This window comes from Pseudopodoces humilis, chromosome 31 (genome assembly GCF_049639895.1).
Source record: "Pseudopodoces humilis isolate 2021_Gansu_Grassland_sample_001 chromosome 31, ASM4963989v1, whole genome shotgun sequence".
Taxonomy (NCBI): domain Eukaryota; kingdom Metazoa; phylum Chordata; class Aves; order Passeriformes; family Paridae; genus Pseudopodoces; species Pseudopodoces humilis.
This window is the reverse complement of record NC_142230.1, coordinates 2,387,108-2,398,832: the sequence shown is the minus strand read 5'-3', so window position 1 is coordinate 2,398,832 and position 11,725 is coordinate 2,387,108. Positions and strand designations below refer to the sequence as shown.

Sequence of the window (11,725 nt, the reverse complement as noted above, 5' to 3'; positions counted from 1 at the left end):
TGCGTGCGTACGTGCGCGCGTACGTGCGTGCGCGGCCCCGCGGGCTGGCAGGACCCGGATCGGCGGCGGCGGCGGCGGGAGCTGGGGCGGGGCCCGGGGGCCCACGGCCGCCATCACGGATTTCCTGTGGGACAAGCGCACCGGGCTGGCTGCGAGGACGGTGCGGCGCGGCGCGGGGCGGGGTGGGGTGGGTAGGTCGCGGCCGGTGAGGGCGCCGCGGGGCGGGCTCGGCCTGTGGGTCCCGGCAGGGCCGCGATGGGAATCGGTGGCCTCGGTGTTCCGGCGGGGTCGGATGGCCCCGGGGGACAGGGTCGGGGCCTTCCCGCCGAGGCCGCCCCGCGTTTGGCCCATCTCTCCCGGTGTCCCGGTGCTTCCGGCCCAGCACGGCGGAGGCCCCGCCCGGCGCGGCCGCCATCACCGTCCCCAAACCGGTTCCAGCCCCGCTGAGAAACGCCCCAGTGCTCGTTCCACGGAGACGGGGCTTGGCGGGCCGCCAGCGCCGCCTTCGCGCTCCCTTCAATCAGCGGCTGGAACGGCGAGGCTCGGGGGGAGCCCAGGGCAAAGCCCCACCGTGCAGGGGGTACCGAGCCCGTGATCACCCCGGGGCCGGGGCCGGTTCGGCCTGTCCGAGCCCTGCCGGTGATGTCAGCGCAGGGCGGGGACGGGGACGCAGCCGGGGGCATTTTGGATGGGGGAAATTGCCGCGGGAGCATTTTGGGAAAAAGGAGTTTGGGCTTCTCTTCCGGCCCTGGCACAGTTTGCCTAAAAAAGCTGTGGCTGCCCTTTCCCTGGGGTGTTTAAAGCCACGTTGGACGGGTCTTGGAGCAGCCTGGGCTACTGGAAGGTGTTTCTGAACATGGCAGGGGGTAGAACTGAGTGAGCTTTAAGGTCTCTCCCAGCAGTTAACGTTCCATGATTCTACGATTTGTGCTTGGAACCAAAATCCGTGTGGGGAATGTTTGAGAGCTGTGGAGCACAGCCTGGCAGGGTCTGAGGGGCTGCACCCACTGTGCTGTCTCACCTCGGGGTCTCCTTGGCTCCAGCCTCTCATATTCCCCCAGAGGGGCAGAGCTGAGGGTCTGCAGGGCTCTGGTAATGTCCATTGGGAAGGGAAGGTTTGCTCCTGGGTGGTTTCCCATGGACAGAGGGACATGTGTCACAAATCTCCTGAGTTGGAAGGGATCCACAGGCATCAGCAAGTCCTGCTTCTGGCCTTGCCAGGACATCCCAACAGCCGCACCCTGTGCGTCCCTGGGAGCGTTGTCCAAATGTTCCTGGAGCTCTGGCAGCCTTGGGGCCAGGACCATTCCCTGGGGAACCTGGGCAGTGCCCAGCACCCTCTGGGGGAAGAGCCTTTTCCTCATGCCCAGCCTAAACGTCCCTGACACAGCTCCAGCCATTCCCTTGGATGCTGTCACTGGTCACACAGAGCAGAGATCAGAGCTGACCCTCCTGAGGAAGCTGCAGCCCCCTGAGATCTCCCCTCAGTCCTATCTGAACAGACCAAATATCCCCAGCTGCTCCTCGTGTGGCTCCCCCAGACCCTTTCCCACCCTTGTGTCCAAGTGTAGATGTCACTTGGCATTAAACCTGAGGCATCTCTTGAGGAGCTGCTCTCTGGGCATCCGTTACTGGTGCACAGGGACTCTGGTGATATCCAGGGTTTCATTTCACCTTCCCTCTGTTCTCCTTGGTGCTGCTTCCCTCCTTCCTGGGCAGCTTAAAGAGGGAAGGTGCAAAAGCTGTTCCTGGGGCTGTGGGCAGCAGAGATGGGTGTTAAGAAGGGATATGAACCTGGGAAACAACCAGGAGGCAAGTGGGTGGTCTCATCCTGTCCTGTGGGGCTCTGGGATCTCTCAGAGGTTCCTCCCCTCTCACTCAGATTCCCTGGCACACTCACACATGCTGCTCGCGACCTCCCTGCTCTGCCCGGGTCCTGTGCCATGCAGCTGTTAGTGCAGCTCCTGCTGTCCCCAGGGGTGGCTCACGGGGTCCCTGCCATCCCCACGGGTGGCTCACAGGGTCCCTGCTGTCCCCAGGGGTGGCTCACGGGGTCCCTGCCATCCCCACGGGTGGCTCACAGGGTCCCTGCTGTCCCCAGGAGTGGCTCACGGGGTCCCTGCCGTCCCCACGGGTGGCTCACGGGGTCCCTGCTGTCCCCAGGGGTGGCTCACAGGGTCCCTGCTGTCCCCACAGATGCCGCACTCCCGAAGGTACCGCTCGTCGGAGCGCAGCAGCCGCGGCAGTTACCACGAGCGCTACCGGAGCCGCAAGCACAAGCGGCGGCGGACGCGGTCCCGGTCCAGCAGCAGCGAGCGGGACCGGCGGCACCGGCGGGAGGACAGCTACCACGTCCGATCCCGGAGGTGAGCGGGGCTCACACCTGCCCTGTTGCACAGAATCACTGAGGTGTTGGGTTGGGAAGGACCTCTGGGGTCACCCAGCTGGGTTTGGGATGTCTCCAGAGAGGGTGACCCCATGCTTACCCCGGGAAGCTGTTCCAGTGCTCTGCCACCCTCCATGGGAAGAACTTCTTCCTTGTGTTGAGGTAGAATGTGGTGTGTTTTAGTTTGTGGCCATTGCTCCCCATCCTGTTGCTGGGCACCACTGAAAAAGAGTCTGGCACCATCCTGACCCTGCCTTGGAGATACTAATGTGCAGTAATGAGATTTAAGACTCCTCTCAGTCTTCTCCAGACTAACAAGGCCCATCTCTCACAGTCTCTGCTCATTAAGAGAGATGCTCCAGTCCCTTAATCATGGCCTAGTCATCCATCCTCACCCAGGTTCCATGTGACCTGGACCTGCTCTGAGCTGTTACAGCCTGAACAGTGCTTGTCACCAAACACCATCACTCCTCTCTTGGGGAAACGTCCCTGTCTGACCACCCAGGAGCCCCTCTGGCAGTGCCACTCCACCACCTGAGCTGGGACTGAGACCCCTTTGCAGTGGCTTCAGTGACCCAAGTCTGTTTGACTCCCTACCCACTCCACACGCCCAGTCAGACCAGTTTCCTTACTGGCTCAACCCCCATTTCTCACAGCAGTGTCAGATGTCTCAGTCCTTAAAAATAGTTTAATCTTGGTGCAATAACACAGTAACAGCTCTAGCTGATGCCTTCAAGGAAGGGTCCTGAGCAAAGGACCCGCTGATCCCTTCACAGTGTCAGTTCAGGAAGATGTGGGGTCCTCAGCTCTGAGTGTCCTTCAGTGTCCCTCACCTGGCTGGGACACAAGCCCCTGTCCCCCTTGTTATGCAAAGAGTTGGCAATTCATGGCTTCTTGCCTTGGGCTTCCACCCCTCAGCTGCCACTGCCCCTGGAGCTGCCAGCATTGAGTGTATCCCCTCTACTGTGCTTTTGTGAGACACCCGGAGCACTGCAAAATTTTGGTGTTCCCCATGTAATAAGGACATGGAACTGTTGGAACAGGTCCAGAGGAGGCTGGAAAGTTGTTAAGAGGGATGGAACACCTTCCCTATGGAAGGACAGGCTGAGAGAATTTGGGCTGGGAGAGTTTTCCAGCCTGGAGAAGAGAAGGTTGTCACAGCACCTTCCAGTATTTAGAGGGGCCTATAAGGAAGCTGGAGAGGGACCCTCCATGAGGAACTGTAGTGATAGGACAAGGAGTAATGGGTAAAAATTGCAAGAGAGAGAATTTAGGCTAGACATTAGGAAGAAAATCTTCTCTGTGATGGTGGTGAGATACAGGCACACAGGTTGGATGTGGATGCCCCAAACCTGTCAGTGTTCAAGTCCAGGCTGGAAAAGGAGATCTGCTCTAGTGAGAGGTGATCTTCATCCTCAAGTCCATTCCAACGTTCCCCTCCACATCCCCCTGCCCAGCTACGACGACCACTCTGCAGACCGGAGGGCCTACGACCGGCGTTACTGTGACAGCTACCGGCGCAACGACTACAGCCGCGAGCGGGGCGATGCCTACTACGAGCCCGAGTACCGACATTCCTACGAGTACCGGCGCTCCCGGGACCGCGAGGGCAGCTACCGGAGCTGCAAAAGCAGCCGGCGTAAGCACAGGCGGAGGCGGCGCCGCAGCCGGTCCTTTAGCCGCTCCTCATCGGTGAGTATCCTGCTGTGCCACACCTGCCCTGTAACCTTTCTCTCCCAGGTGCTGAGCTGGGTAAGTAGAAAACTCACTTTCTAACGCTCTCTCGGACTCGGCTTGAACTGTGTGTTAGAGAACTTTTGGTGCAGAGCGTTCCTGCGCGCATCCCTGTGCGCCGTGGCTGGCGCTGCCCTGTGCCGGCTGGGCACGGGTGGCTCAGAGCCTCTCTCAGTGTTGCCCGCTCAGGTGGGAGGACAGGAGTGCCCCGCAAGGCTGGCGGGTTCCCAGGGTGGTGCTGCATCTCCTCCCGTTCGGTGATGCTCGTGGAGCGCTGTGTAGGAGCCCCAGCTAGGCAGGATTTGTGTGAAGCTCAAACAGCCAGCGCTCAGCTGGTCCCAGTCCCAGAGAGCCTGTGACAGGTGACTTGCCCCTGTGGGTGCCTGTTTCGGGCTGTGGCAGGAAGCCCCTGGCTCTGAGGGTTAGAACCTGCTCCAGAGCAGGATCCTCCTGGGTGGGCCCAGCTGATGTTGGGTGTCATGCGAGGGGCTTTGCAGAGGAGCAGAGATTTTGGACCACTCAGCTCAGGTGGAGGTAGAACCATCCCAGGCTCTTCCTGGCAGCATCCCTGGCTTTCTCTTCTTGTCTGTTCTGCTGTTCACCTTCCACTTCTGTTAGACCCCAGACACGTTCTCTGCTCTGTGTGTGGAGCTCTCATGTTGTCTGGTCTGTTCTGGCTCTGTGTCCAGGGAGGGGACTGGGGGTTGGATTTGGGTCCCAAGTCTGCTGGCCGGTTGCTTCCAGGTATGGGGACACTTAGCTGAGGAACAGGAGGCAGGAATTTCTCTTCTCTGGCATAAACCTCTTATCTGCCTCATCCCAGGCTGTCCCTGTTCCCTGTTGGGTTCTGCTTCTCTTCTGGAAGTTAGTCCTTCCAGGATCAGCTTCTTTGGGGGAGGGTCTAGGAAGAAGTGTCCGTCTTTCCCCAGGCAGTCACTGCAAACTTTCGGTTTTGGATGGATCATTGTATCTAGAGCTGCTTTTCTGAATTCTCAGAATTCATCTTTCCCTGAGTGTCGGGGCTGGGGGAAGCTGTGTGGGCGGTTATTGGAGTGGGATGGGGGTGCCTGTGGGGGCAGCCTGGGCTTGTGCAGGACCTCCTGGCACCTGCCTCCTGCTGCCCCTGCTCTGTGGCAGCCGTGGGGCTGCCGGGAGCCCCTCCCCGTGGCCTCTGGCCCTCGGCGTGCTCAGGCAGACCCCAGGACCCGAAGGCCGGTGCTGTTCCTCTCTGAGCCCCCATGGGAGCGAGAGCAGCTGGCCCCTTCCATGCCCTCAGCTTCCTCACTCTGACAGCTCTGCTGTCACACTGGTTCGGGTTGGGGCTGTTTGTAGGTTCTTTTTTTTCTTATTTTTTTCTTATTTTTTTCTTTTCCTTTTTTTTTTAATTTTTTTTTTTTTGCTACAACGAAAAGCAAACTGTTTTTTTCTTTTCTGAGCTAGTGTGTTGTATCTTGACATGTTCCCTTGCAATATCCCTATCGTTATATATTCCTCTGTGCCGTATGAATTGGCTGGGAATCTCCTCCTGCAACCCCTCCTCAAACAACCATGTGAATTTCCAAACCAACCAATGCGTGACGCTGGCTGCTGCGCTGGTTTGAAAATCTGATTGGTGAATGATGAATTCCCTGTCTGCCTGGGCCAGCAGCGGAGTCGACAGAGCAGCAGAAGGGCCAAGAGTGTGGAGGACGACGACGAGGGGCATCTGATCTATCGCGTCGGCGACTGGCTACAAGAAAGATGTACAGCCAAATCGTAACATAATTTAGCTCTCTAGTTAAGCTCCCATCGCAGTCGCAGATCTGTCTTATCTTTCTGTTTCATTTTATTTTCATTGTTTATTAAAGAGAAACCCTCTCCTTTTCCTTCCCCTTTTGTTAAAGCTACGTTTATATTGTGTATTGTTACTGAAGTGCCAGGGAATTAGGGCAGCTGCCTTGTGCAGCCGGTGTCAGCCTTCCGCTGCTCCGGTCTCTCCAGCTGTGTGCAGGTTAGGTGTTGCAATGCATTCTCCTCTGCCCTGTGTATTGCTGCAGCCAGGTCCTGCTCCCTCTCTCAGCTCCTTCCCTCTCCTTCTCTCCCTCCCAGATGAGATTATCAGCACCTTGGGGGAAGGCACGTTTGGCAGAGTGGTGCAGTGCATGGATCACCGGAGGTATGTGCGAAAAGGAGACCACAGCTGGCAACGGAGCCTTTTGGGCATAACATGGGAGCCTGGGGGTGAAAATCAGTCTCTTGGTTTTCAGTATCTTCTGCTGCTCCAGGCTCTCACCCTCTGTGTTGCCCATGTGTTGGGGGAAGCTTCAGGGATGTTTTGTAGGGAGGGAAAGGGCACAGCTTTGGTTGACACCCCTTAATAATAACCTGCTTGAGCAAGGCTGGGGAGGCTGGTCAGAAGGTCCCTTTCACAGGGCACAGCCCCTCTTACCCACTCAGGGCTCACCTTGTGCTTGCTGTTCTCCCACAGGGGCGGTGCACGTGTTGCTCTGAAAATCATTAAAAACGTGGAGAAATACAAAGAGGCTGCTCGACTGGAAATCAACGTGCTGGAGAAAATCAACGAGAAGGATCCCGAGAACACAAAGTGAGTGTGCTCTTGGTGTTCAGCAGGAAGGGCCAGTTTCAGGGCTGGGCTGGAACAAGTGCTTGGTGTTGTGTGGTTGAATGTGATCCTAGATAGTTTTGGAAGCATCTTGGCTTGCTGTGGGATACAGACTGAGCTGGGAAAGGAGGAGCCTGACGCAGGTGTGACCCAGCTGAGCGGTGCCTGCAGAGCTGTTCCCAACTGGAATGTTTCTGTCAGTCTCTGTGTCAGGATGTTTGACTGGTTTGACTACCACGGCCACATGTGCATCTCCTTCGAGCTGCTGGGGCTCAGCACCTTCGATTTCCTGAAGGATAACAACTACCTGCCTTACCCCATCCACCAAGTACGGCACATGGCCTTCCAGGTGTGCCAGGCTGTGAAGTGTAAGTGTTCCCTGCTGCTCTCCCCTGCTCTGCCCTGACCTGGGGAGCTCAGTCAGTTCCACTTCTGCAACTGGTGGCCCAGAGCAACAAGTATTTGCTGTGGTTCTGAGTCTGAGCCTTCCTGCCCCTCTGGGAATGAATCCTCTTCATTTTCTGATGCTTGTGGGCTGGCAGTAGCTCAGAGCACTCCAGCATCCACCCCCCTGAACCTTCTGGCGATCAATACAATAAATCTTCGTGCTTCTACTGGAGCATCATGACCTGGGCTTTGCCTGGCTGTTCACATCCAGGTTGAAATGTGGGTTAAGCTGGTGCCAGTATGAGCAAACTGTACCAGTGATGGCTTTTTGGAGGGTGCAGCCTTGCTCTGCTTCTCTGCCCTCACCCCTGATTCTCTTTGCTCCCTCAGTTCTGCACGACAATAAACTCACCCACACTGACCTCAAACCAGAGAACATCCTCTTCGTGAACTCTGATTATGAGCTCTCCTACAACCTGGAAAAGGTAACACTGCCTCGACTTGGGTCTCCTCTTGGATTCTTGGTGTCCCTGACTTTGCCAGAGCGGTCAGACACAGCCCCAGGGGATGTGGACTCCCTGCAGTCCTTCAGGGCTTTGCATGATCTGCCAGTGCTGAGTGAGCCATGGTGACCCCAGGAGTAGCTGGCTGGTGGTGGGAGCTTGTTTGGGGCTGAGCTGTGGGGCTGCCAAAGCTTTCCCCTCCCATGGTGTCCTCAGCTATGTAAGGAAGGGGCTGGAGCTCCCAGGTGATGTATCCCATTCTGCCCCCTGCAGAAGCGGGACGAGCGGAGTGTGAAGAGCACGGCCATCAGAGTGGTGGACTTTGGCAGCGCCACATTTGACCACGAGCATCACAGCACCATTGTCTCCACCAGGCACTACCGGGCCCCTGAAGTCATCCTGGGTAGGTGTGCCCCAAGAGGGCACTGGGTGCTGCCCACTTTTATTTTGGTTTGAGTTTTGGGCTTCCACATCATTCAGGAGCTTTCTGGGTTTGCCCTGGGAGATGGGAAGTGCTTTATTGAACAGCTCTGCAGTGCTGTTTCCTGGGAAGGCCATGGTTACAGACCTGTCATTATTCTTGGTTTGTTCCACCTGGAGAAAAGGAGGTTCAAGGGGGAACCCCTCTCATTCTCCACAACTTCCTGATGGGGAGTTGGGCTCTGCTCCCAGGGAGCAAGGGACAGGACAAGAAGAAATGGCCTCAAGTTCTTCCAGGGTTGGACATCAGGAGGAATTTCTTCCTGGAAAGTGTGGTCAGGCATTAGAAGGGGCTGCCCAGGGAGGTTTGGAGTCCCCATTCCTGGGAATGTCCAAGGAATGGCTCGATGTGGCACTCGGTGTCCTGGACTGGGTGTCAAGGTGGGGATTGGTCACAGATTTGAGTTAGTGATCTTGAAGGTCTTTTCCAACCTTGATAATTCCATGGTTGTCAGCTGCTGGTTTGGTATTGCTGCCAGCTGGGCAGTATAGTATATTGCCTGCAGAGCACCAGGAGCCTGGCTGGAATAGGACATGTTTTTTCAGTTATTTATTTTTAAAAGGAAGAGGGATTTGAATTCTTGGCTTGTAACTGGATCATTTATTTAAACAACATTGTTTTTCAGAGCTTGGCTGGAGCCAACCCTGTGATGTGTGGAGTATTGGCTGCATCATCTTTGAGTATTATGTGGGTTTCACCCTTTTCCAGGTGAGAACTGTGTTGTGTGGGTACTTCCCAACTGGGAGATGATGCTGGATTCCCAGCACAGCCCAGAGGCCTGGAACTGATGGGGTCCCTCCATCACTGCAGTGTTTAGAAATACCTGAGGTGTTGGCTAGGAAGGGGTTCGGGGTGGGGGAACACCCAGGGCTGGAGGCAAAACCACTGGAATCTATTCCATGCCTTCCCTTTACATTTCTCCCTCCCAGACACATGACAACCGGGAGCACCTGGCCATGATGGAGAGGATCTTGGGGCCAATTCCTTCTCGGATGGTCCGGAAGACAAGGTGAGCGAGGCCAGCTGGGCAGTGCAGGTTTGCCAACCCTCCTGCTCCAGGGGCAGTGGTTCTACCTGGGGGATCCCACTTTTCCTGCTGAGCCAGCCAGCTGTGTCCCACTGGGGCTGGCACCTTGCTGCTGCTGGAGGGTGTGTTGTGCTCAGGTGTAACCTGTTCCCACTTGTTCCTCTGACAGGAAACAGAAATATTTCTACCACGGCCGCCTGGACTGGGATGAGAACACCTCAGCTGGACGCTATGTCCGGGAGAACTGCAAACCACTGCGGGTAAGGCAGCTTGGCCCCTCCTCAGATTCTCCCTCTGGGCAAGCTTGGGCTAGCGGAAGGCTCAGACCAGTGTGGTTGAGGGGAGCCTTGGCTGTCCCAGGAATAGGAAGCTGCAGCAACCTGAGTTTAATCTGAAGTGGAGGACAGGGAGGGTGTGGAAAGTTCGGGAAGTGCCTGGGGAAGGGAGGGTGCGTGAAAATCTGTCAGTTCTGGGTAGAGGAGCACAGAGTTCAGCTCCAGGCTGAGTGATGGTCTGAACAAACCAGCCTTTCCCCAGCTTAGCCTGTGAGCCCAGGGAACATCCCAGGACAGGGTGTAGCCTCCTTGAACCTCACCTTCCCCCTCCACCTGGCAGCGATACCTGACCTCGGAGGCCGAGGACCATCACCGCCTGTTCGACCTCATCGAGAGCATGCTGGAGTACGAGCCGTCCAAGCGTGTCACCCTGGCCGAGGCCCTCAAGCACCCCTTCTTTGACATGCTGGGCATGGAGCCCAGCACAAAAATGTGGGACTCGAGCCGGGACATCAGCCGGTGACGCCACAGGTGCCAGCCAGCCCTCGGATTCTAGCCCCCGTGGAGGCCTGTGTGATTTCTATTCAGACACTTGGTGCTTTTTTTTTTTTATACATGAGATGAACTTCCTGGACACATTTGTAAAGCTGTTAATATGTGAGATACTGTAAATAGCCCAGATTCTCTGTCGGCCTCGGAGCACCACGGGCCTGACCTGCTGTCGCTGCTGCCGTTCTCGTGAGGTGAGGGGGCCTGTGTGTCCGTGCTGTAAATACCTCTCGTGTTGCTTTGTCTCCCGTTCCCGCCCTCCTCAGTGTAAATACTCCAGGACTCGCAGCTCTCTGTAGCTTATCTGTTTCCTTGTAAGTTATGGAACTGGTGGGACTGCATGGGAATTATTTTTTGGATCAATGTCATAGCCCATCCCCACACCAGAGTTTTATAAGAATTTTGTACAGTCTTTGTGAAAAATAAAGATGAAGTGAATAAAGCACCTCATCTGGGTTTGGCCCAACAGCAGCTGCCTGGGGTTGTTCTACTGTGCCCCGTGGGGGGAAGGAGAGGGATGAAAGGAACTTTGTGGTCCAGCTCTATCCACCTGCACCATTCCTCCCAAGCCTACACTGAGTAGGAGCTGCTTTTGCCTGACAGGGCTGCAGCAGGACCTGAGTAGATGCTGGTGTGGGGGGCAGAAAACCATGGACTGGCCCTTTCTTTGTGCCCTGGGTCCAGTGTTGGTGTGGGAGGCAGGGAAAGGACTGGTTTCTCTTCCCTGGAGAAACCTCTCAGCCTTGGGGGGAGCACTGGCTGCTGGTGGTGGCTGTTGGGCTGTCAGGAGCCCACATCCAGCTGTCCTGTATCTGCCCCAGGGCTGTCTTGTGTCTTCTTGGCTCTTCCCAGCTCTGCAGGGAGGCTGGGCCTTGCTTTGGGCTGGTCCCTGGGCAGTTGGGGCTGTGTCACAGCTGATGGCAGGGGGAGAGTGTCACTAGGGTGTGGGTGACAGATGTGCTCTGCTTAACGCTCTGTTGTGGCACTGTCAGGCTCTGCCAGGGTGTCCTGGCCCTGGCAGGCTGTCACCATGCAGGGGGGGAAGGAAATGTCTGGTTTCACCTGGAGTGGGTGTGGGGAGTCTCAGGCAGGGTGATACTGAGGGCTCTCCATGGGCTTGTGATCCCAACTCACCGAGCTTGGGCTGGGAGCCCTCACTTGCCTCCTGAGGCTGCAGGGGCAAATCCTGCCCAGTGCCCGTGTGCCCAGCCCTGCACTGAGGCTGGAGGAGAATTAAATTGACTGTGGTCTGCCTTAGACTTCAAGAAAATACCAAATTCACGCTGGTGTCCAAAACCCAAATCCACGGCTTGTACCTCTGCCAGGAGCAGCTCCAGGTTTGGGCTGAGGTGGGAGCTCACCTGTGGGGTTCACGTGTCACTCCAAGTCTGTTCAGAGTATTTTCAGTCTGCCGAGCACTGGGAGCTGGGAGGGGACAGGGTGCATGTCCTGCTCCCGGGGTGCTGAGGAATCCCTGTTCGGGAGAGGGTCACTGTGCAGTCCAGGGGCAGCTGGACTGGATGGATTTGGAGATTCCTATAAATAACTGGTCCAGGAGACACAAGAGAAATTCCCCAAGTGCTCGTCGTGCCGCGAGTCCCTCGCTGGCTGTCGGGCCGGCTCGGTGACAGCTGCTGGAGTGGCCCCCGGGATAACGCCTGGGGGCGGGCGAACGGCACCGGGCCGCCCGGTAAGAGCAGGGAGCCTCTCGGGGGGACACGCAGGAGGAGCCGCTGAACCGGAGGCTCGGAGCCACGGAACCGGGGGGCGGTGGAGCCCCG

The 11,725-nt window shown here is 57.0% G+C and overlaps 1 protein-coding gene across 2 annotated transcripts; it reads left to right on the top strand.

The window, feature by feature from the left end:
- Positions 1 to 10,412, top strand: CLK2 (CDC like kinase 2). 2 transcript variants are annotated; one of them, XM_088068641.1, is made up of 13 exons: positions 1 to 160; positions 2,197 to 2,366; positions 3,844 to 4,078; positions 5,769 to 5,862; positions 6,209 to 6,275; positions 6,588 to 6,704; positions 6,924 to 7,090; positions 7,500 to 7,594; positions 7,886 to 8,015; positions 8,719 to 8,801; positions 9,023 to 9,102; positions 9,290 to 9,380; positions 9,736 to 10,412. In XM_088068641.1, exons 2-13 carry the CDS (start codon positions 2,197 to 2,199, stop codon positions 9,916 to 9,918), a joined length of 1,512 nt encoding a protein of 503 aa, XP_087924767.1. In that variant the 5' UTR covers positions 1 to 160; the 3' UTR covers positions 9,919 to 10,412. The 2 variants fall into 2 exon arrangements, with proteins under 2 accessions (XP_087924767.1, XP_014116366.1); XM_014260891.2 differs by having other exon boundaries at positions 5,766 to 5,862.
- The last annotated feature ends 1,313 nt before the right edge of the window (positions 10,413 to 11,725 follow it).

What these genes read in the sequence shown, in the direction of transcription:
- CLK2 (XM_014260891.2), top strand. Translation starts at nt 2,197, where the DNA reads ATGCCGCACTCCCGAAGGTACCGCTCGTCGGAGCGCAGCAGCCGCGGC. An exon ending in TACCACGTCCGATCCCGGAG is followed by an intron (nt 2,367 to 3,843) that starts GTGAGCGGGGCT and finishes CCCCCTGCCCAG; the next exon opens with CTACGACGACCACTCTGCAG. An exon ending in GGTGTGCCAGGCTGTGAAGT is followed by an intron (nt 7,091 to 7,499) that starts GTAAGTGTTCCC and finishes TTGCTCCCTCAG; the next exon opens with TTCTGCACGACAATAAACTC.